Source organism: Danio aesculapii, chromosome 3 (assembly GCF_903798145.1).
Source record: "Danio aesculapii chromosome 3, fDanAes4.1, whole genome shotgun sequence".
Taxonomy (NCBI): Eukaryota; Metazoa; Chordata; class Actinopteri; order Cypriniformes; family Danionidae; genus Danio; species Danio aesculapii.
Window position 1 is genome coordinate 10,441,288 of NC_079437.1, and position 25,010 is coordinate 10,466,297.

Genomic DNA, 25,010 nt, shown 5'->3' on the forward strand with positions numbered 1-25,010 from the left:
AATGGATGAATGAATATATTTATTTAGAAGGAATATTTAGGACCCATTTAGGAAATTTGTCCAAGAACATGTTTCCTTGTTTCAGAAAATTAATTATTTTCCTTTAGTGTATTGCGTGAGACAGTTTGTACAATTTTAGATTTTTGTTTGTTTGCAATTTTAGAGCCACATTATTATGTACCTTTTTATATGCTGGTATGTTTTTATTTTATTTTTTTTTTTTTCCTTGTATTTGCTTAACTTGATATCGTTTATGCATTTAATTGTTTTTGTCTTTTTTGCTGTAATTTGCCATACAATCCATAAAGGATTATAATAACTATTTTTATTAGTTTTTGTTTAATTTCAACTTTTTTTTTTTTTTTTTTTTTTTTTTTTTAGCTTTGTTTTTTTATTTCTACAGAATCAGTATTTTTTTATTTTTTATGAGTTTTCACTTCTTCGTTTAATGTTTATATTGTTTATATTTCTAAATCAACTTTATTTCAGTTAAAAAATTTTATATTTTTATTTAACTTTATATCATTATTATTTTGCAATTTATTTGTTAACAATTTTTTTGCTTTGTTTATATATATATATATATATATATATATATATATATATATATATATATATATATATATATATATAGCTTAGTTTTTCATTTAATATTGATATTATTTATATTCTAAATCCACTATTTAAATGTACATTTTAAAAAATATTTTATTATATTTTTTGTAATTATTACTTTGTGCTTTATTCCATTAATTTTGATTTTATATATATATATATATATATATATATATATATATATATATATATATATATATATATATATATATATATATATATATATATATATATATATATATATATATATATATATTTTTTTTTTTTTTTTTTTTTTTTTTTTTTTTTTTTTTACTTTGTTTTTTATTTCATTCTGGTTTTTTGTTTAGTTTTTTTATTTCTACAGAAACAATTTTTTACTTTAATGTTTAAAACTGTTTATATTTGTTTGTATTATATTTCTTGTTTACTATTTTATGTAATTATTAATTTGCACTTTTTTACTTTTTATTTTTTATATTTTTATTTTGCTTTGTTTTTTATTTCAGCTTAATTTTTTAGCTTTGTTTTTTTATTTCTACAACATTAATATTTTAAATATTTTATAATTTTTTTACCGGTTTATTTAATGTTTATATTTTTACATTTTTCATCAGCTTTATTTCAAATGACAATTTTTTAATATTTTTATTTTTATTCTATTTTATGTAATATTTATTTTGAAATGTATTTTTAATTTAATATTGTTTTATTTTATTTTAAGTTATTCAGCATATGTCAATGAGCCTGTGATTGTTGTATATGGCAGTACTCTGTGGTGCGGATTGTAAGAGAGAAGATGTTGAGGACTGAAGCTTTCTCCGACCCTGAGCAGCTGCAGGCGTTTCTCAGTCAGCTCTATGTGTTCCTGGTGGATGAGATGCATGCGGCTCTCAATAAGGTGATCCCACACACACACACACAAAAAAAATAATCAAAACATTTCATTGCTGCAATTTGTTATGGGAAGCATCAATATTACTGGGGTCAAATTGGGGGTTATTGATCCCAACAACCTTTAAGGTGACAGTTCACCCATAAATGAAGATATACTGTTTATTCACTCACCCTCAGGCCATTCAAGATGTAGGTCGTCTTCTTCTTTAACTGAAGATTTTAGCTGATACTGTGGTCCTCCTTGGTGATTCACAAAATGTACGTCACTGGTATTTTCAAGTCGATGAAACATTCATGGTCAAAACAAAATTAGGTTAATAACTGTGGCTCCTGTCGATAAACTGATCTCTTATGAACTGAAATTATCTCTGGTGCAAGAAACTGAACATGAGTATTAATTCCAGCCAATGATTTGTATCAACTGAATCGCCAAGGGGCTGCACGGTGTCGCAGTGGGTAGCACGTTCGCCTCACAGCAAGAAGGCCGCTGGTTCGAGCCTCGACTGGGTCAGTTGGCGTTTCTGTGTGGAGTTTGCATGTTCTCCATGTGTTCACGTGGGTTTCCTCTGGGTGCTCCGGTTTCCCCCACAAGTCCAATTGGATAAGCTAAATTGTCCGTAGTGTATGTGTGGTAATGAGTGTGTATGGATGTTTCCCAGTGATTGGTTGCAGCTGGAAGGGCATCCGCTGCGTAAAACATATGCTGGATAAGTTGGCGGTTCATTCCGTTGTGGCGACCTCAGATTAATAAAGGGACTAAGCCGAAAAGAAAATGAATGAATAAATCACCAAAGACCACAGTTTCAGATCAAAATTGTATATAATATTCTACAGAAGAAAAAAACAGGTCAATTATCACTAATTGTTGACTATTCTTTTAATGTTTAATATTAAAGGGTAAGTTCTAGTGCTGTCGAATGATTAATCTGGATTAATCACATTCAAAATAAACATTTGTATTTGTATAATGGGTGTACAAACTGTGCATAAATATTGTGTATATATAAAAAACATAGATATAAAATAAAAAAAGTTAATATTTACAAATATACTTATATTTAGATATAATTCGTGGAAGATATTTAATTTCTAAATATAAAGAAACATTTTCTCAATGATTTGTATTTATAAGTATGTAAAAAACATGCACAGAACACCTATGTAACTTCTGTGAACATGGATGCGATAAATCGTTTGACAGCAATAGTTCACATTAAAATAAAAATTCCATAAGTAATTACTAGGACTGCGCAATTATTAAATCGAGATCGCAATTCAGCAAAAGCTGTGATTCTCATGCACATCTTGTCAGGAAAACACAGCTCTGTGATCAGTAGTAAATGTCCTCCAAATGTCAGAGGGTGCTCTCTGGTGGAAACTGCAAATACGTCACAAAGAGCGAACACAAACAGAGCTGAGGAATAAACTGCTTTTATTGATTCAATGCACATCTTGTCATGAAAAACGGCTCTGTGATTAGTAGTAAAGTTGCTCTAAATGCCAAATCTCCTCCAAATGCCAATGCACATCTTGTCATGAAAACACGGTTCTGTGATCAGTGGTCTGAGGTCTGCAGCGTTTCAGTGCACTACCCCCTAGTGGTCCGGAGATACAAAAATGGCTATTTTTTGGTTCTAACTTTTTAACCCTTTGTCTAAATTAAAAAAAATTATCTCTTTACATCCGGCGGATCATGCCATGTCGGATGATTTCTGATTTTCCCAGGTCAGCCATTTTTGTCTGTCGGCCATTACATAATGATGGTAGCAATTTATTCATAACTATGGCAATTCTCAAGCTATTTTTATATAATAAACATCATTGTAAAGCACATTTTCTGTGCTTTACAAAGAGCATTTATCTATAGCATGTTTACAAATTGTTATCTGCAGCGTTTTGGTGCACTGCCCCATAGTGGTCCGGAGATACAAAAAAAAATTTTTTTTTTTGCTTATAACGTCTCAACCCTTCAAAACTCATAAAAGTGGTCACTTTACATCCGACAGAGCATGCCGAGTCGAATGATGTCTGATTTTCCCAGGTCAGCCGTTTTGGGTGTTGCTATATTTTACAAACATATATCCACGCATCATTACAAAACATGGTATGCATCTTCGACACCATGCCTTGTGGAGCAGCGCTACCTTGTGGCCAAAAGTTATAAGCAAATTAAGTTATAAGCAAATTAAGTTGCTAAACTTTCCTCATTGACATGACACTTGTCCTGTTATATTCCCTAGATCATGTTGAGACCTTTGATACCAAATATGCAACTAAACTGACTATAAAATAATCTCATAGAATGATTTAACACTCGAGATTATGAGGCGAGTTTGGAGTAAAAACTGTTATTAAATGTAGTATTTTCACATGCTTTAAGCTCTGCCTACACTTTGGGATTTCAGCCACAATTTGGTCGTCTGAGGTAAATTTGGGAAATTCTAAAAAATTCCAGTAATCCTAGGCTAAAATCTTTGATCATTGGTTTACAGATAGCGGCTTAATGGCTTTTAAATTTAAGCTACAATTTGTGTACACTTTATTATCTTGTGTATTCATTATCTGCATTACAGTTAAGCAAACACACAGTTCGGAACATATGACATTTGTGATGTCACTGGAGAGTTTAACCATAATGGAGTGAAAGGGTATCATTTCCATTTGTTTTCTTGTTGAATTGTATTCATATCGCAATATATATTGCAAAAAATTCAGCAATATCAGATTTTTCCAGTATCGTGCAGCCCTACTCTGAACACAAATGAAGAATTTTGAACATTGAGATATCTAAAATATCTTAACTTGTTTTAGGAGATTGGATTGACATGTGGGTGAGTAATCAATAACAGAATATTCATTTTTGAGTGAACTACTAAACATTATTGTTTTTGTTTGTTGTGTGTTTTTCATGGTTCAGACCCTGTCAGTGGACCCTCAGGAGTCTCAAGCTGAAACTTCGCTCAGTTGCGTTCAGCTCAAACACTTCGCCAAAGAGGCTGAGCTCAACTCAGACTACCAGCTGGCAGAACATTACTATCAGGAGGTACAGCATTACCACACTTCTGCTGCTACAAAACAACATATGATCACACAGCGTCTGTCTTTATTCATTAGAATTATATACTCGACGTGCATTTTAATTTGTCTAAGTACAGTAGTTTAAAGTACATTACATTTCACTGGATCAGCTGGAACCAGTCTGGCCATTCTCCTCTGATCTCTGGCATCAACAAGGCATTTGCGCCCACAGACCTGCCACTCTCTTGATATTTTCTCTTTTTCGGACCATTTTCTGTAAATTCTAGAGATGGTTGTGCGTGAAAATCCCAGTAGATCAGTAGCTTCTGAAATACTCAGACCAGCCCGCCTGGCACCAACAACCATGCCACGTTCAAAGTGACTTAAATCACCTTTCTTCCCCATTCTGATCCTCAGTTTGAACTGCAGCAGATCGTCTTGACCATGTCTAAATGCCAAAATGCATTGTGTTGCTGCAATGTGATTGGCTAATTAGAAATTTGCAGTTGTACCTAATAAAGTGGCCAGTAAGTGTACTTTGATCACTTCTTATTGGTAGATCACTTTGGAATAAAGCATTTGCCATATTATCAGATGTAAAAAATGTTGATATTAAAAAACCATAAAACCGAAAGCTGCTGATCTTAATGCACCCAGAAACGCAGTCAGATAGATCTAAAGGGCCTTTCAAGCATGAATGCGCAGTCTTTTATGAAACATGTAGCACGTAATTATGGTATCTCATGCATATAGAATGAGCTCTAGCTGCCATTTGTAATGTGAGAGTATCATTGAAGTGACTCATGTGTGTGTCTCTGTAGTGTTTGATTCAAGAGCGCAGCGACGCATCCCACTGGTTTGATTATGGAGCTTTTCACATGCTGACCGCTGACTATCTAAAGGCAGAGGAGTGCTTTCAGCAGGCCTTATCCATCGAACAAACACACACGCCGAGGTCAGCACACAGAGAAAAATCAGACTCCATGTGTGCATGTGTGATTTAATGCTCTGGGTTTTTTAATCTGTTGTGTTTTCTGCAGTCTGCTCATGTGTGGGATTCTGGCGGACATGAACCGACGCTTTGAGGATGCAGAAACTTTCTTTGAAAGGGCGACTTCTGTGGAGCCAAAAAGTGTGGTCGCATGGACTGTATTTGGTAAGAATACGCTGTTACAAACTATAGAGAAGAGATTTCCAAACTAGGGCCCGCAAGCCAAAGTTGGCCCATAGTAATCTTTGGTTTTGCCCACCAGCCCATCTCAGAAGAGAAGGAGAATGGGGAGGTGGGTTGGGGCAAATCCTTTGACCGAGATCGTCATTTCAGATTTAACTTGCTTTTGTTTGTTTAATTTATTGCTGAGAGACAAAAACAATTTAATTAAATGTGTCAATCAAATATTGTAAATGACTCAGATTTGTAAATACTGTCACTAGATGGATACAGGACAATGCACAAGACATCGGTAAGCAAATCAAAGGCAAGGTTATAAAAGGGATTATTGATGTTTTTACTGTAATTCCTTCATTCATTGATTTTCGGCTTAGTCCCTTTATTAATCAAGGGTCTCCACTGCGGAATGAACCGACAACTTATCAAGCATATGTTTTGCACAGCGGATGCCCTTCCTGCTGCAACTCATCACTAGGAAACACGCTTGCACTCCCATTCACACACACACTACGGACAATTTAGCTTACCTAATTCGACTATAGCGCATATCTTTGGACTTGTGGGGGAAACTGAAGTACCCTAAGAAACCCCACGCAAACACGGGGAGAACATGCAAACTCCACACAGAAATGCCAACTGACCCAGTCAGGGCTCAAGCCAGCGACCTTCTAGCTGTGAGGCGATTGTGTTATCCACTGCGCCACCGTGACGCTTTTACTGTAATATGTTCACGATAAAATGTAGTTATATTGCGTAAGTAATTACTATTTAAAGTAATGTTTACTATAAACATTAGCAACTTTGATGTTATACACTTTGGTGTATATACCTTCAGCCAACAGCCCTCAATCAAGTTTGGTTTTTGGCTTATTATAAGAAAAAGTTTGGGCACCCCTGCTAAAAAGGATGAAGCAATAGAACATCCGCATAGATCTAAATTATATATGTGTGTATGTTTTTGGCACAATGAGACACCAGTAATCCAATTTTAATGTGATTAAGACAATACTCTGATTAAAAGTCTACCATGTAAATGGCGATTTTTGATCAATTTAATCCGATTAAGGTGATAATCGAGCTACAGAGAGTATGTGTAGTATGCCGCATTATTAAAGTGCAGTACAGACATGTAAACACCGCAATCAAACTATTACTGTCATGTAGGACTTTTTGTCACATTTTGCGACAGGATAGTCCACGCACACACGGCTGTTTGACACTATTCTTTGCACATACCGAGTCAGTGATAACCACAGACTCCTGCATCGTGAAATGCTGAGGTTTTTTTTCTTCCATTTAGTTTGCATCCAGTAACTTGTTTTGTCACAGGGGGCATGAATGAAATGTTCCCGAATGAAAGTGAAAGTGCCAAACTGCAGTTAAATTCGACAAATGAAAAATGAAACACTTGAAATTACATGAAACTCCAGAGGAAATGTGGATAGCGCATTGACACAATGATGTTAATCGAATTATGTGCTATAACATGTAAAACAGGATCGTAAAAGGAACATTCAAAAAGCAACTCATGTAAACACCTTAATATTATTATTGCCGTACTTAGATTAAGGCCAATAATTTGATTAGTGATGTCCATGTAAACGTGGTCATTGAGTGATCAGCATAAGACTAAAAACAATACCCATGTTTTGTAATAACATTTCTATGCATCTTACAGTATTAACTGAAAACAAGAGTGGGCCTAAAACAGAGCCTTGTGGCACGCCATGCTATACTGCTGTTAATCTGGATGATTCGACCATTTAAATACTCAAAATGCTGCTTCATAAATCTGCTGCTTAAATCTCCAATAAGGTAGGATGTTAAATATTAAAGAAGTTTGGATGATGTGACAAGATGATTGGCAGGGCACATAACGGTCAGTTAAATAGTGTCTCAAACCTTGCATTGTTCTGTTACACACATTTAAAAGCATAGGCTCATTCTGAAAACATAGCCTGGAGATTGCAGATTACGTAGCCAGAAGTACATATTAGGGATGTTCTGATTAGGATTTTTGCAGCCGATCCCGAGTACCGATTCCTTGTCATGTTGATCGTCTGATACTGAGTACTGATTCTGATGCATAAAGCTCATTTTCACATTTCACAGGTTTTAAATGGAGATCTATCCTTACCTAAGAGAATAAGTGAAGGATGCTGCATATAATCCCTTAGACACGTCTCTTATAACTATTTAGTGTGGACATGTCCTGGTTAGACGCAGCTTTTCAGAAAACAATGGATTAAACAGATTAAAAAAAACATAATTAAAAACTTGCGGAGCTTCCAGGAGAGGTCGTAAGATTGCATGAGACACTAAATATCTCTATATTGTGTGATTGCTTAAAACAGTTTATACACATCTGTATGTATTTTATCTCCTGTGACATGAGCGCAACCATCGATCATGGCCCCATGCATCATTTACCATTATAACATGTTGTAGCTAATGTATGTGTAACCCATACCTGTCAACATTGGGATGTAAAAATAAGAGATACCACGCACCGCTACATGACTGTTTTGAGGAATACCTTTATGGGATGATAGCGGGATAGAACTGTAAAATACAGGAGAATCCCAGGAAAAACAGGAGGGTTGACAGGTATGGTATAACCTGCCTGTATAACCCGGGTGCGCGTGTGCTGAAACTGAAACTCAAAAAAACACTTGAGATTGGTTCATGAGATCGACCAGATTAGCTCATGAAATGTGAAATGAGTCATTAAATGTGATTATCAGGCGATAACGATCTCTGATGGATTGATCGGAGTATTCCTAGTACGTATGGCTGCATTTTGTCTTTAAAACGAACGCTATAGGGTGGTATGATGCTGTTCCTTTTTGCGCTTACCTCCGTTTGGACGGCTTTCCCGCTGTCACCTGTTTGTCCAGTTAGCTCGCAATGTACGTTGGTGGGATTGAGAGTCAGAGAGGAGTTGACCATGATGACGGGATTCGAGTCTGGTTATGAATGGTTCCAGAAAGCGGGTAAGACAAAAACAGAAGCCCAAAAACAAAATAAACAAGTAAATAACAGGGTGAGAATGTGGTACAATCTGAAAAAGTGGTAAATCAGACGAGAGCTATTCTTTTTCTGGATTGCTTTTTAAAACAGTCGGTTGGGTTTTGGGAAGTGGATGATCTGGTCAATCTGTGCTTTTGAAAACACTATTGGTTGGGTTTAGGGAAGGAGAAGGGTGGGTCGGTATATCAGTCAGTCAGTCAGTCAGTCAGTCAACAGCAGCCTCTGGTGGATTTACGTAAGAACAGCAGGCATGAATGGCACTCATGAGGGAAATTTGAGATCTCAAAAAGCATACACAGTGGCCTCTGGTGGATTCGCGAAAACAAAAACTGCAAAAAACGGAGCTCCTGGGGCGTACTGTATTTGGTGATCTCCAGAAATGTATATAGCGGTACATTTTCAGAATGAGCCTAGTTTGAAATGTACAAACTTTCAGCAAAAGTCTCAGCAACTTTAAGTAAAACTAAATGTGAGGTGCTGCCTTGCCTCAAATGCAATTTTAAAGGCAATTTGTTATGTAGACAAGACATCTTATCTTAGTTTACAGAAGTGATTGTTTTTCCATTGCAAGCATATTAAACGTTCAATTAACTTGCAAATTGTTTTCAGGGTTGTTCAGCCAGAGTCAGGAGAATTCCATTCAGGCAGAGATGGCTTTTCGGGAGGCCAACAAACAGCTTATTTCATCCTTGCAGAAGGACATGGCATCTGAATCAGAATTAACCACTGAAACTCAATCTGGTCAAGAAAACGTCCAGAAAGAGGATGGATGTATAAAGAAAACAGGTGACCAACACTTTTCTGTCTGTTCACTGACAAATGGGCGTTCAGTTATAGCTAATCCTTGATCATGTGCTTTAAAGCAGGCGATGCAGATAAAGATGCTGTACGAGAAGAAGAAAGGCCACAGAAGAAGCTGGAGAGTAAACAGCAGATGTCATCCAGCAGTGTCTACATGGAGACTGTGTGGTTTCTCCTGCGCAGTCATGCATTACAGGTCACATCAGCAGATCTCGCTCGCATGCGGTGACACATTATTATTTTTATTACCTGGATTAATAAATCATTATTTATTTATTAGCTTGAATGGGGCTGCACAATATATCGTTTCAGCATCGATATCGCAATGTGATAATTCGCAATAGCCACATCGCAGGATATGCAATCGTGAGTTTGGATTAGAATTTATCCTTTGCATGTGTTCTTTATTCATTTTCTTGTCGGCTTAGTCCCTTTATTAAACTGGGGTCGCCACAGCGGAATGAACCGCCAACTTATCCAGCAAATGTTTTACGCAGCGGATGCACTTCCAGCTGCAAACATCCTCTGGGAAACATCCATACACACTCATTCACACTCATACACTACAGACAATTTAGCTTACCCAATTCACCTGTACCGCATGTCTTTGGACTGTGGGGGAAACCGGAGCACCCGGAGGAAACCCACGCAAACGCAGGGAGAACATGCAAACTCCACACAGAAACGCCAACTGACCAGCTCTACCTACTGCACCACTGCGACGCCACATGTGTTCTTGATGCCTGGAATTGTATAATGATTTTATAAGCATTCCGGCATCAGAAATTGTACCATTTGTTACTTTAACAACGATTCATTTTATTGAATTATTATTAATATCATTCACTACTGCACTTGAATACTGTTAGACTCTGGAAAAAAAAACATTTTATTTTTGTTAAGATTTTTCTTGATTGTATTTATAGATTATTATCCATGAAAATACTCACAATATGTGCAATACAGAAATGCACTGCAAATAGCACAGACCACAACGAAAATGTGTTGGGGGGGACCCCAAAAAGTTGATAGATTGTTTATAAAATTTTTATGGAGATGCATTCCCACTGTAGAATCATCCCAGCTGATCTAAATTCATAAATTCTGTCCAAATAGAGATATTAAGTCATCTGGTAAAATTGTATTCATATCGCAAAATAAAAAAATATCGCAATGCTATATTTTTGCAATATCGTGCAGCCCTAGCTTGAAGTTTTAATATGGAAGCCCATTTCTACCATATCTGTAAATATACTATCTGACAAAAGTCTTGTCATTGATTTCAGTTGTAAGAGTTCTGTTGAACTGCATCTCATTCATCACAAATATCCCATTTAATAAAAAGAAGACCTATTGAGACCCGCATGGACCCAAGATTCTTACAGATATCTGTCAACTTTGGTGAAGGAAAAATCATGGTTTAGGATTACTGTACATTCAGTTTGGGGGTTGATGGCAACATCAACAACGTGAGGTATCAAGACATTTGCGCTGCTTATTACATTACAAACCACAGGAGAAGGCAAATTTTTCAGCAGGATAGCGCTCCTTCTCATACTTCAGCCTCCACATTAAAGTTCCTGAAAGCAAAGAAGGTCAAGGTGCTCCAGGATTGGCCAGCCCAGTCACCAGAAATGAACATTATTGAGCATGTCTGGGGTCAGATAAAGGAGGAGGCAATGAAGTTGAATCCAAATGATCTTGACAAACTCTGGGAGTCCTGCAAGAATACTTTCCTTGCCATTCCAGATGACTTTAATAATAAGTGATTTGAGTCATAGCAGAGATGTATGGATGCAGTCCTCCAAGCTCATGAGAGTCAGACACAATATTCATTCTTTTTCCACTGCACCATGACTTTTTTATTCTATACTGTACATTATTTCTGTTAAGTAACAAGACGTTTGTCTAAGCAAAGTCAGACCTTACTGTCCTAATTAAATCAAGACATGATCATATTTTATTTTGGTAAAATAAGTGTAATCTAGAGGCCTTTGCCTTTCATATGAGCCACTTCTGATACCAAATGATCAACTAGAAGTCAAGTTAGTGTTTGTTGTTCCTAAAACTTGGATAAGCAATGAGACTTTTGTCGGGTAGTGTAAGTCACACTTTGGTTAGTTGTAATACCTTGAAAACAATTTTTGTCTTAATTTATCTTTTTTGATTTGCTATCAAAGAAATATTACACCTTAAAATGTATTCTTATAGAAATAAATTATAGATCAAAATATAGAAAACTTTCATTTTTAATCATTTAAGTATTTTCTGCGCTCTACCTGACAAAACTTGTGTTTCAAATGGCCTTTCTTAAGTCTATTTAACCAACCACGTTTTGATTAAATTACATTATTGCTGCTGAAATCTGAAAATAGTCACATCAACATTTCACTGGAGGTTTATAGGTGGCTGGATGCTAGATAGGATACAGCTGTGGAGATTCACATTATAAGTTTGTGACACTGTACAAAAATAATTACTGTTTTGACATTACTGTGAGGGGCAGGTTTTGGTGTGTGCGTTAATAAAATACAATTTAATGGATATTTTAATGAATAATATGAATAATACTCAGTATAATTACTGTTTTGACATTACTGTGAGGGGAAAGTTTGGGGTGGGCATTAATAAAATACAATTTAATGTCTATTTTAATGAATAATATGAATAATACTCAGTATAATTACTGTTTTGACATTACTGTGGGGGGTAGTTTTTGGTGTAGGCGTTAATAAAATACAATTTAATGGATATTTTAATGAATAATATGAATAATACTCAGTATAATTACTGTTTTGACATTACTGTGAGGGGAAAGTTTTGGGTGGGCATTAATAAAATACAATTTAATGTCTATTTTAATTAATAATATGAATAATACTCAGTATAATTACTGTTTTGACATTACTGTGGGGGGTAGTTTTTGGTGTAGGCGTTAATAAAATACAATTTAATGGATATTTTAATGAATAATATGAATAATACTCAGTATAATTACTGTTTTGACATTACTGTGAGGGGAAAGTTTTGGGTGGGCATTAATAAAATACAATTTAATGTCTATTTTAATGAATAATATGAATAATACTCAGTATAATAACTGTTTTGACATTACTGTGGGGGGTAGTTTTTGGTGTAGGCGTTAATAAAATACAATTTAATGTCTATTTTAATGAATAATATGAATAATACTCAGTATAATTACTGTTTTGACATTACTGTGGGGGGTAGTTTTTGGTGTAGGCGTTAATAAAATACAATTTAATGTCTATTTTAATGAATAATATGAATAATACTCAGTATAATTACTGTTTTGACATTACTGTGGGGGGTAGTTTTTGGTGTAGGCGTTAATAAAATACAATTTAATGTCTATTTTAATGAATAATATGAATAATACTCAGTATAATTACTGTTTTGACATTACTGTTGGGGGTAGTTTTTGGTGTAGGCGTTAATAAAATACAATTTAATGTCTATTTTAATTAATAAAATGAATAATACTCAGTATAATAACTGTTTTGACATTACTGTGGGGGGTAGTTTTTGGTGTAGGCGTTAATAAAATACAATTTAATGTCTATTTTAATTAATAAAATGAATAATACTCAGTATAATTACTGTTTTGACATTACTGTGGGGGGGAGTTTTTGGTGTAGGCGTTAATAAAATACAATTTAATGTCTATTTTAATTAATAAAATGAATAATACTCAGTATAATTACTGTTTTGACATTACTGTGAGGGGAAAGTTTGGGGTGGGCATTAATAAAATACAATTTAATGTCTATTTTAATGAATAATATGAATAATACTCAGTATAATTACTGTTTTGGACATTACTGTGAGGGCAAAGTTTGGGGTGGGCATTAATAAAATACAATTTAATGTCTATTTTAATTAATAATATGAATAATACTCAGTATAATTACTGTTTTGACATTACTGTGAGGGGTAGTTTTGGGGTGGGCATTAATAAAATACAATTTAATGTCTATTTTAATGAATAATATGAATAATACTCAGTATAATTACTGTTTTGACATTACTGTGAGGGGCAGGTTTGGGGTGGGCATTAATAAAATACAATTTAATGTCTATTTTAATGAATAATATGAATAATACTCAGTGTAATTACTGTTTTGACATTACTGTGAGGGGCAGGTTTGGGGTGGGCATTAATAAAATACAATTTAATGGATATTTTAATGAATAATATGAATAATACTCAGTATAATTACTGTTTTGACATTACTGTGAGGGCAAAGTTTGGGGTGGGCATTAATAAAATACAATTTAATGTCTATTTTAATGAATAATATGAATAATACTCAGTATAATTACTGTTTTGACATTACTGTGAGGGCAAAGTTTGGGGTGGCCATTAATAAAATACAATTTAAGGTCTATTTTAATGAATAATTCGAATAATACTCAGTATAATTACTGTTTTGACATTACTGTGAGGGGTAGTTTTGGGGTGGGCATTAATAAAATACAATTTAATGTCTATTTTAATGAATAATATGAATAATACTCAGTATAATTACTGTTTTGACATTACTGTGAGGGGGACGTTTGGGGTGGGCATTAATAAAATACAATTTAATGTCTATTTTAATTAATAATACGAATAATACTCAGTATAATTACTGTTTTGACATTACTGTGGGGGGTAGTTTTTGGTGTAGGCGTTAATAAAATACAATTTAATGTCTATTTTAATTAATAATATGAATAATACTCCGTATAATTACTGTTTTGACATTACTGTGAGGGGCAGGTTTGGGGTGGGCATTAATAAAATACAATTTAATGTCTATTTTGATGAATAATAATCTATAATTACTGTTTTGACATTACTGTGAGGGGTATGTTTTGGTGTAGGTTGTAATAAAATACAATTTAATGGCTATTTTGATAAATAATATGAATAATACTCAGTATAATTACTGCTTTTAAATTACTGTGAAGGGGAAGGTTTTGCATGCATTAATAAAATATAATTAATGGGTAATTTAATAAATAATATAAATAATTTGTTGTTTCTACAAGGAATACAGCTTGGGTTGGAAGTTAAAATGAAATACTTGCTGTGCATGTATCCCATTGGAAGTCCAGAAATCATTGGATCATTCAGGAATAAAACTTTAAAGCCAATCGGACTTTACATTGTGTGTTTGTGTGTGTGTGTGTTGTTCAGATGGCCCAGCGTGCTCTGGCTTCAGAGCTGTTGTCTCCAGAAAAAGACATAAGCTTGTATAATCTGGCTCTTGCTCAGCTTCAGATGCTGCGAGGAGACCCTGACAGTGCTGAATCCAGCCTGAAGGAGGCGCTCACTGACAACTTCCAGGTCTGCATCATTCCAGTGCAACAGCACAATGTTACAAGTTCCTTATACACTACAAACTCCTCACACCACTTTTCTCTCTGTGTCTGCTCCTGTCAGAATCCTGATATTTGGGCCCTGTGGGGTCACTTGCATTACCTGAGGGCCGATTACACTCAGGCTCAGAGCTGCTATGAACGAACGCTGGATTTGGTGCTGGACACTTCACACACACACTCTGTATTCCTGCGCTTGGGCACCATCTACCTGCAGGATGGAGAAGTGAGTTCATGATCGATATTTAGTTTGATCCGTTAGGATTTAAAGTCCTATTATAGCCATTTTCACCCTGTCTTCATTCCCTCTGTAGTATGAAAAAGCCAAATCGGTGTTCCTGCGTGCCTGCAAACACTCTCCATCATGCCTCACTTGGCTCCGGCTGGGAATTGCCTACTATAGAGTGAGTATAAATCTATAGTACTTAATATATAATACATATTTATTAGTGCTGAGCAAAGATTAATCACATCCAAAATGTCGCAATCCAAGTTAGTTTTGATATAAAATATGTATATATAAATACACACATGCATGCATATATTTGAGAGAATTCATTCATTCATTCATTTTCTTTTCGGCTTAGTCCCTTTATTAATCAGGGATCGCCACAGCAGAATGAACCGCCAACTTATCCAGCATATGTTTTACACAGCGGATGCACTTCCAGCTGCAACCTATCACTGGGAAACACCCATACACTCTCATTCACACACACATGACAATTTAGCTTACTCAATTCACCTAGTGCATGTTCACCAACCCATGTGAACACAGGGAGAACATGCAAACTCTACATAGAAGTGCCAACTGACCCAGGCGAGGCTCAAACCAGTGACCTTCTTGCTGTGAGGTGACAGCGCTACCCACTGCGCCACCCCTATTTGAGAAAATGTTTATGACAATATATATGTAAATTAAATAAACTATATGTAAATTTAAATATCTGTGTAACAAAAATGTTTGCCGAATAGGGTCAATAGGGTTAATTGTTTTACTGTATCTCTAGCTGGAGGAGCTGACTGAAGCTGAAGAAGCTCTGACCGAAGCCAACGTTCTGAATAACAGGAATGCAGAGGTGTGGGCTTACCTGTCTCTAGTCTGTTTACAGGTAAGTGACTGCCAAATGCATTCATACTACTGTTGTCTTTCATTAAACTCAGGGATAGTTCATCCAGAAATCACTTGCTCATGTGATTTGATACTTTCATATGTACTTTTTTCTGTAAAATTTGAAAGTGGATATTTTGAAGAATGTTGGCAATCGTTTGTGACTCTGGACCATAAAAACCAGCACAGGTTTATATTTGAATGAATAGCTGTATGGGTCAAAATTATCAATTTTACTTTTATGCCAAAAAAACTATTAAGTATAGATCATGTTCCATGTAAACATTTTGTACATTTTCTTCTTGAAATATGCCAAACCTTAATTGTTGATTAGTAATATGCATTGCTAAGAACTTGGACAACTTCAAGGGCAGTTTTCTCAATATTTACATTTTTTGAACCCTCAGATTCCAGATGTTCAAATTGTTGTATCGCAGCTAAATGTTGTCTAATCCTAACAAACTATATGACAATGTAAAGTTTATTTATTTAGCTCGATGATGTCTAAATTCACTAAATTGATTATATTGCTATCAATACAACATCACATTGACATCAAAAAACTAGTCAAAAATGCTAATCGATTTGATGTCAAAACCTTGATGTCTGTTTGACATCCACACATTGATGCCATTCTGACCACCAAAATAACGACACAAATAATATTATAATAAGAAAATTTCTATTAATCTGAAAGCTTATGAAAAACAAATTGCAAATCTACAATTACACAAATTTTTACTTTTATGCATGTAAACTACCTTTATGTTAAAATTACATCAAATTGACGTCTAAAATTTGAATAAAAAACAAACATAAAAAATAGATTACTACCTTGATGTTAAAATGACATCAAATTAACATCTAAAATTGGCAAAAGAAAAAAATAAACATCTAAAATTGATTACAGGAGTTTTTCCATTTCAAATTTACACTTTTTTTGTGTCCCTATAATGCATGTAAACTACCTTGATGTTAAAATGACATCAAATTGACATCTAAAATTGGCATAAAAACAAATAAACATCAAAAATTTATTACAGAACTTTTTCAATTACAAATTTACTATTTTTTGTATTTCTATAATGCATGTAAACTACCTTGATGTTAAAATTACATGAAATTAACACCTAAATTGACAAAAAAAAAAAAAACAATCATAAAAAATCGATTACAGGGCTTTTTTCAATTTCAATTTCTTTTGTATTTCTACAATGCATATATACTACTTTGATGTTAAAATTATATCAAATTGACATCTAAAATTGGCATAAAAACGTAAAAAAAATTTATTACAGGACTTTTTTTTATTTCAATTTTACACTTTTGTTTTTGTAAACTACCTTGATGTTAAAATGACATCAAATTGGCATCTAAAATTGGCATAAAACAAACAAATATCAAAAATCAATTACATTAGTTTTTCAATTAAAAATTTACACCTTTTTTGTATCTCTACTATGCAGAAAAAACTACCTTAATGTTAAAATTATATCAAATTGACATCTAAAATTGACATTGAAAAACTACTGTAATTAATTTGATGTTTGTTTTTTTATGTAAATTTTAGATGTCAATTTGATATCATTTTAACATTACGGTAGTAGTTTTTTTTCTGCATAGTATACAAAAAAGGTGTAAATTTTAAATTGAAAAACTCATGTAAATGATTTGATGTTTGTTTTTTAATTTCAAATTCACACTTTTTTGTATCCCTACCATGTATGTAAACTACTTTGATGTTAAAATGACATCAAATTGACATCTAAAATTGGTGTAAAAAAACATCAAAGATTTATTACAGGACTCTTCTTCAATTTCAAATTTACACTTTTTTGTATCTCTATGATGCATCTGAACTACCTTGATGTTAAAATGACATCAAATTGACATCTAATATTGGAATAAAATACATCAAAAACTGATTACGAGACTTTTGACATCAAGTAAGTCAATTAACATCAAATCGATTTGCTGTTTTGATGTGTTTTTGACGTTTTATTTATGTCGTACTGTGCTTGGCGGTTCATTGCATTGTGGTGACCCCTGATAAAACAGAAAATATTTGAGGAAGTGATGTTGTTTATTTCAGACCGGCAGAAAACTAGAGGCAGAGCAGTCATATAAATACGCCATAAAGGTTTGTACTGTCTTATGTTAATGCATTTGTAAGTATTAAAGTCTGTGGTATTTAAAACAGCATTTAATTATTGCTTTTACAGATGAATTTACCAGCGGAGTCACTTCTGCAGGAGATCCACGACCTGCAGTCACGTGTTGGCTTTGGGAATCCATGCTTCTGATGTGCACATATTTATCCTTGTATATGTAGTTTTGAACCATAAAACAAATCACTAAATGCTAATTATAAAAGGTGGAAATGATAATTAAATATAGTTTTAACATAATTAGCTGTAGTCTTTCTTTTTCATTAGGGGCTGTATTGAAATCTGCACATAAGAACGGGGTCTTGCATCAACGGACTCTTACATCAAGTATTATGAGAATGGTTAAGGGCAATAACAGTAGTGAGGTATACTTTAGAACTTTAGAGATACAAAGAGTCAAATGACATGCAGTTTTTACATGTCCAGCTTTTTGAATTTTGATGTAAAATGCTATAATGTATAAGCACATTGATGTATCACTATAAAATACGCAAACCGGGCTCATTCTGAAAACGTACCTCTGCAGACGTTTCTGGAGACCGCAAAATACGTCCCGGCGGCACGTTTTTCCGCCGTTTTTGTTTTTTGCGAATCTGCCAGAGGTCGCAGTGTACACTTTTTGAGATCTCAAATTTCCCTCGCGAGTGAGCATACTAGTGCCATTCGTGCCAGCTGTTCTCACGTAAACCCACCAGAGGCCGCTGTCGACTCACTTTTTGACAGACTTTCTGACTGACTGAGTGAACGATCGACTGACCCACCCTCCCCCTTCCCTAAACCCAACCAATTTTATCGATTGACCCACCCACCCGCTTCCCTAAAACCCAACCAACACGTTTTAAAAGCAATCCAAAAAATGAAAAGCTCGCATCTGAATTTTTTTATTTTATTTTTTACCACGTTTTCAGATGTTACCACATTCTCACACTATTCATTCTCATGCTATTCACTAGTTTGTTTAATTTTTTGGATTCTGTTTTTGTCTTACCTGCTTTCTGGAACCTCTCTTCACCGGACTCGAACCCCGTCTTCGTGGTCAACTCTTCTCTGCGTCTCAAGTCTGCCGATGTACATGGCGCGCTAACGGGACAAACTGTTTGCAGCCGGAATGCCGTCCATATGGAGGTAAGCGGTCAGCTGGTAAGCGCGAAAAGGAACAGCGTCACACCCCATCCCCTCCCCAACCCTAGCGTTCGTTTAAAAAAAATTAAATGCAGCCATATGTACCTCTGGCTACGTAATTTGCTGTCTCCAGAAACGTCCGCAGGACTACGTTTTCAGAATGAGCCTGTGTTGCAAATACTTGATATATCGCCAACTTGATTTCACCAAGTAGGACATGTTCCTGGATTAAGATCTATGTTGATCCTGGAACAGCTTTACAATCAGCCAATCAGAATTAAGGGATATGTTTACAATATGTTAAGTTTAGGCTTATGGTTAGGTTTAAGCACTTTTACATGATTGTTATCCATGATTCCCCTCTGATTTTGGGAATAATTCAGAGTTATGATAAGGTTTAGGGGTAGGGATTACATTTTCAAATAAAAATGATGCTCCAGGATCAACATAGATGATAATCCAGGATCGTATCAATCTTGGCAAAATCATGACGTGGCTTAGTATGTATCTTTAGCACAGTGCACTGAATGTATTTAAAAACTTTTGAGACAGTGACAACTTGTTGTCAAAACAATAACAAAATTATGCTATTATCTTAAAGGGATAGTTCACCCCAATATGACAATTCATCATCATTTACTCATCCTCCACTTGTTTCGAACCTATTTGGGGTTCTTTTTTTTCCGTTGAACACAAAGGAAGATATACTGAAGAATGCTGGAACAAATAGTCATCGAAAAATAACATTTTTCTGTTCCTACTATGGATATCAATGTCTGCTTTTCCCCAACTTTTGTCAGAATGTCTTGTTTTGTGTTACAAACACTTGAGGGTGAGTGAATAATGAGGACATTTTCATTTTTAAGTGAACTATCCCTTTAACAAGTGTTTTTATCAAATCTACTGATTAATTATCACTCATCAATATCATTTATGCCATAAGTAGCAAATCTTTCTGTCAAGGATTTTGATTTTCACTGACAACCAAGCTTTCCTACACTCCTTCTGAGGACCAGTTTACGTCAGGTCATCCTCAGACCATGCACACCAAACTCCATGTGCTATAATCAAAGCCTTTTGAAGGCAAGTCTGAAAGCTTTAGCATAAAAAGCATAATGGCTGATGCTAACGCTGCCCCTATGCTGGTACACAGGGAAGGAGACTGAAAGCCGTTGTGATTGGCTAAGACATGCTTCATGTGATCAAGTTTGCATTACAGACCTTTTCATCTCCCCCAAAGTAAGACATTCTTTACTATTATCACCTCACACTGACCACGCTACATCGATTTACTAACAGCATTGCCTATTGGTCAAAAGACTCGCATTTAATTACTCGTTACTATGCATTTTTGTGGCTATTTGACTAAAATCTAATTGACTAATTTACTCAGAACACAACTTTGTGTCTGAAAACACAAGACGCAGCATTTACTCAGCTGTTCCAAATAATCGAGGTGTTTAAAAGTGTCTTGAACGCCATGATTAGTTGCTTGATTAGGGTTTGAGCAAAACTGTGCAGAGCTGCGGCCCTCCAGGAATCCAGTTTGAGACCTATGCTTTAAGGCAAGTCATTTCACTTGGCAGTCATCTTTGAAACGCCTCACGGGCTGTATGCTCGGGCATTCTGCCTGAATGGGGAGACATCAAATTCTCCAAAACTGTTTGCCAAGCTTACGATTACATTACATATTTGGAACCACCTATAAATTAAACAAAATTACTTTCATTTCTAAACTTTTGAATCAAACTAAATCAGCATTTTTTTCAGGTTGCCTGAGCTAATGCGCATGAATAATGCTTCATCAGATCATGCTGGACTTCAGAAGTAATTCACAGCTTGGTCTTGAGGGCGAATCTCCTCCAGAAATGACGTGTGTTTGACAGGACAGACTGTACCTTGCGTTCATTTCATACAGATTACAAAGCCACAAACCTTTTGTACTCAAATGTAGTTGGTTCATTTAAAAGTAGAGATTTCGAGCTTTATACTAGTAGGCAGGGCTTCATTCGCCATATTGACCGTTACACTTTTCCCCATTCAAAACTATACGAGTGACACGTCTTGTGTATTCTATAGACTAACCTCAAAAACAAGTTGTCATGCCAACTTAATGCAGAAGCTTGCAATGCCTGCCCCGCCTCCGAGTTCTTCTGATTGGTTCACTGCTTTGGAACTGACATTCATGACTGGTGCTGCGTGTAAAAGTTTAAATTATTTTAACTTGACATGGTGTCATATAATGTATGTCACCTTATATTGATTTTTAGTTGTTCTTTGTGTGAATGTGCCTTCATGGTTGACGTTAGGTAGTAAAAAGAAAATATTTTAGGCATGCACAAATTTAGAACAATAACGATGAAGCTGAACGATTTAGAAATGCATTTAAATATGTTCAGATGAGAATATTGCCATGACAAAAAAAAAATTATAATAATTTTCTGTATTTATTTAATGTATTTGATCTTCCACTGATAAATCAACCAGATATGTCTGGATTTTCCTGTATTTCAGATATTTTCTTGTATTAACCTGACTGTATATATATATATATATATATATATATATATATATATATATATATATATATATATATATATATATATATATATATATATATATATATATATATATATAAATATATTTAAGTTTTCAACAAAATACTCAAACTGTTTCTGTTTTTTGTGTAAGCAAGTATTTTAGACATACTCAAAAATGTTTCTGTCAATGTTTTTAAACTATTTAATTTGATCTACCAAGATCACACAAGTGGCAATTTCACATCAGTCACATCCTTAACGGAGAGGTGTCACATCCATAATGAAGCTTTTTCCTCATAAATGCAAAAATATCAAAAATAAAAAATAAAGCCAGTCATTTTTGATCTATAGAGAGCCAACTCTTATGCTTTTGATTAGCATAATTTTTGGGGGGTTGTGCTGTTTAATTTACAGAATTTCTATAAAGACTTATATACTGCAAAAATTTTTCATCACATCCATAATGCATGTTTATTTTCCTCATTTAAAGTACAAAACATGTTTACAGATTGATATTTTTATGATCTCATAACTCTGTGGTTAGTAGTTTTGGAAAATATAAAGGGATGGTTCAATATAATGTTAATATAAACTTTCTATGTGAATTTATGTTTGGAGATTTTACTGCAAACGTGACATCCATAACGCTGGAATTGTTCATATATATATACATATATATATATATATATATATATATATATATATATATATATATATATATATATATATATATATATATATATATATATATAAACACAAATATTTCTAAATTAAACCTGCATAAAAGTAAAAGAAAAAAAAAAACATCATTTACTCAACCTCAAGTTATTCCAAACCTAATTGAGGTTGAAAACAAAGGAAGATATTTTGTAGAATGATGGAAATTGGTAGCAATGGAGTTCCACAGTTTGGAGTACATTTTAATTTTCTTTTTTGTTTAATAGCCGTTCACCTACTGTACTTCTCATGCACTTGGGTGATGTACCTGTTTAGCTTAGGGGGAGGAAAAAAACACTAACTTGGGAAGTGACCCATCCACCTCAGAGCATCAGTTCTCAGACCAAAAGCTGGTGCTGCGTGTTCAGCTCCTCCATCTTCCGTACTAAGGTCCTCAACCCCGAAATAGAACCGTCAAAATCCTACTGAATCCTATGGCCTGTAATCCTGTGTCCTCTAAAAATGTTAATAGGGGCCTATATATAAGGCTATCTCTCAAGCCTTTCCTAAGAAGGTCTATGACATTCACTGGCCTATTTGGAATATTACTGAACAGAGCATCACGCTGGCCCTTATCTCTGTGACAGACAAAAAGTACATGTTCTATTGTTTCAGCCACATTGCGCTCATCACACATACCGTTTCCATGCTTTCCCATTAATGCAAGTGTTGCATTTAATCCTGCGTGACCCAACCCTAATCTTGAAATCATTATTTCTTCCTTTCTGTGTCTTCCATGACACTGTTCTTTTCTCTCAACTGTTTTGACAGTATCACAATACTATCTACCTGTGTTGCCTTTCTTAATCTTTGTTGCCAAATATTTGTTATTTCCTTATTAATCACTGATTTAAATTTTCTTCTTCTACTACTTGTAGTTTTATGGTGGTTGGCAACCATCTTTTTGGAGCATTACCCCCACCATCTGGACTGGAGTGTAGACCAAGAGTTAAAGGGCACATAGCTCACCCCTTTTTTCATATTTAATATAAGTCTTTTGTGTCCCCAGAATGTGTCTGTAAAGTTTCAGCTCAAAACACCCATCAGATTATTTATTATAGCTGTTTGAAGTGTCTATATTATAGTTGGGAAAAAGTTGTTGCTGTTTTTTTGTACTGGCCCTTTAAGGCTAGTCCTCACCGTTCCCACGTGCCTGTCAGCAATCGCCGCCCTCGGCTGCCTCAGGAAGCAGATCTCACGTAACGTGTGTGAGAAATACTATAGTAAGAACTTTAACAATCAGTATTTGATGCATTTTTTTGTGGAGTTGCAACAATGAGTCACACACAATGTCATTACAAAGTTCACGCACACACACAGCGAAGACACATACACATACACACACACACACACATAGCGCAGATATACAGTACACACACACACATAGCGCAGACACACACACACACACATAGTGTAGACACACACACACATAGCGCAGACATACACAAACACAAAGCGCAGACACACACACACACACACAGAGACAGCGCGCTAATCTTTGCACTCGTTTTGCACGCATTGTTAATGTCCAAAATAAACCTGATTTAACGTCCACAATCCGGGATTGAAGCGTCTTCTTTTATAATTGTTCTGACACGCGGCTGTGCTGATTAAGGGAATCTGAAGTAAATCGCTGTAATTCATTACACAGATGCTCTGTTTTAAAACATTTTAAACTTGTAAAACTCACTCTTGATCACATTTGATGATTGATGACTCTAGCGAACTGAACAGACCTTTTATTCCCGGCTGCTTTGCGCACATCTGGTCTTGTTGATATGATTATACACGTGACTACCGGACATGTTAATGCGCGCAGCTGTCAGTCAATATTGGTGGGCGGGGAGACCGCACTCCTACGTAAAGTTGCGGTCGATCTGAAAACCGCTCCACTTGGTCCACCGTTTTTATGTTGTTAAATTTGAAAAAAAAGGACTGAGTGTTTATATCACCCCAATATGACGGTCTATACACCATACATGCACATATGTCTGTCCAAACAGCTTGAAAAGTAGATTTTTCCCCATAGATGCCCTTTAACTAACGCATATTTTTCAATAAACAAACACTCAACTAAACACTAAATTCTGTAACTTAAACCTGTGCTTTTTAAAAAGTTTTATAAATAACTAAAACTTCTAGACATGCGCTATTGGTGAATTGAATGAACTAAATTGGCCGTAGTGTATGAGTGTGTGAATGAGTGTGTATGGGTGTTTCCCAGTTCTGGGTTGCAGCTGGAAGGGTATCCGCTGTGTAAAATATATGCTGGATAGGTTGGCGGTTCATTCTGCTGTGGCAACCGTGTTGAATAAAGGGACTAAGCCAAAGAAAAATGAATGATGAATGAATTAAATCGGGTTCCGCTTGTTTTTCATGTAGCTGTGTAAATAGTCTATAGATATATTGGGCAGTGTATAAATATCATAGACTGTTTTTTATTATAAATACCATAA

General features: G+C 34.9%; 2 protein-coding genes across 2 annotated transcripts in view; both read left to right on the top strand.

Annotated features, from left to right (window-relative positions):
- cfap70 (cilia and flagella associated protein 70) overlaps nucleotides 1–18,439 on the top strand; it is a 40,839-nt gene extending 22,400 nt beyond the window's left edge. Inside the window, exons 15-26 of the mRNA XM_056450090.1 lie at nucleotides 1,364–1,495; nucleotides 4,409–4,534; nucleotides 5,331–5,464; nucleotides 5,550–5,665; nucleotides 9,320–9,496; nucleotides 9,577–9,707; nucleotides 14,715–14,864; nucleotides 14,961–15,122; nucleotides 15,211–15,300; nucleotides 15,907–16,008; nucleotides 18,100–18,147; nucleotides 18,230–18,439. Of these exons, the coding sequence (XP_056306065.1) occupies nucleotides 1,364–1,495; nucleotides 4,409–4,534; nucleotides 5,331–5,464; nucleotides 5,550–5,665; nucleotides 9,320–9,496; nucleotides 9,577–9,707; nucleotides 14,715–14,864; nucleotides 14,961–15,122; nucleotides 15,211–15,300; nucleotides 15,907–16,008; nucleotides 18,100–18,147; nucleotides 18,230–18,310 (1,449 nt within the window). The 3' untranslated portion in view covers nucleotides 18,311–18,439. The remainder of the gene's footprint in view (nucleotides 1–1,363; nucleotides 1,496–4,408; nucleotides 4,535–5,330; nucleotides 5,465–5,549; nucleotides 5,666–9,319; nucleotides 9,497–9,576; nucleotides 9,708–14,714; nucleotides 14,865–14,960; nucleotides 15,123–15,210; nucleotides 15,301–15,906; nucleotides 16,009–18,099; nucleotides 18,148–18,229) is intronic.
- Nucleotides 18,440–19,095: 656 nt separating this feature from the next.
- The window catches only part of hmox2b (heme oxygenase 2b), a 26,871-nt gene continuing 20,956 nt past the window's right edge, over nucleotides 19,096–25,010 (top strand). The window contains exon 1 of the mRNA XM_056453116.1: nucleotides 19,096–19,300. The gene's annotated coding sequence lies outside the window, so the exon portion shown is untranslated. The remainder of the gene's footprint in view (nucleotides 19,301–25,010) is intronic.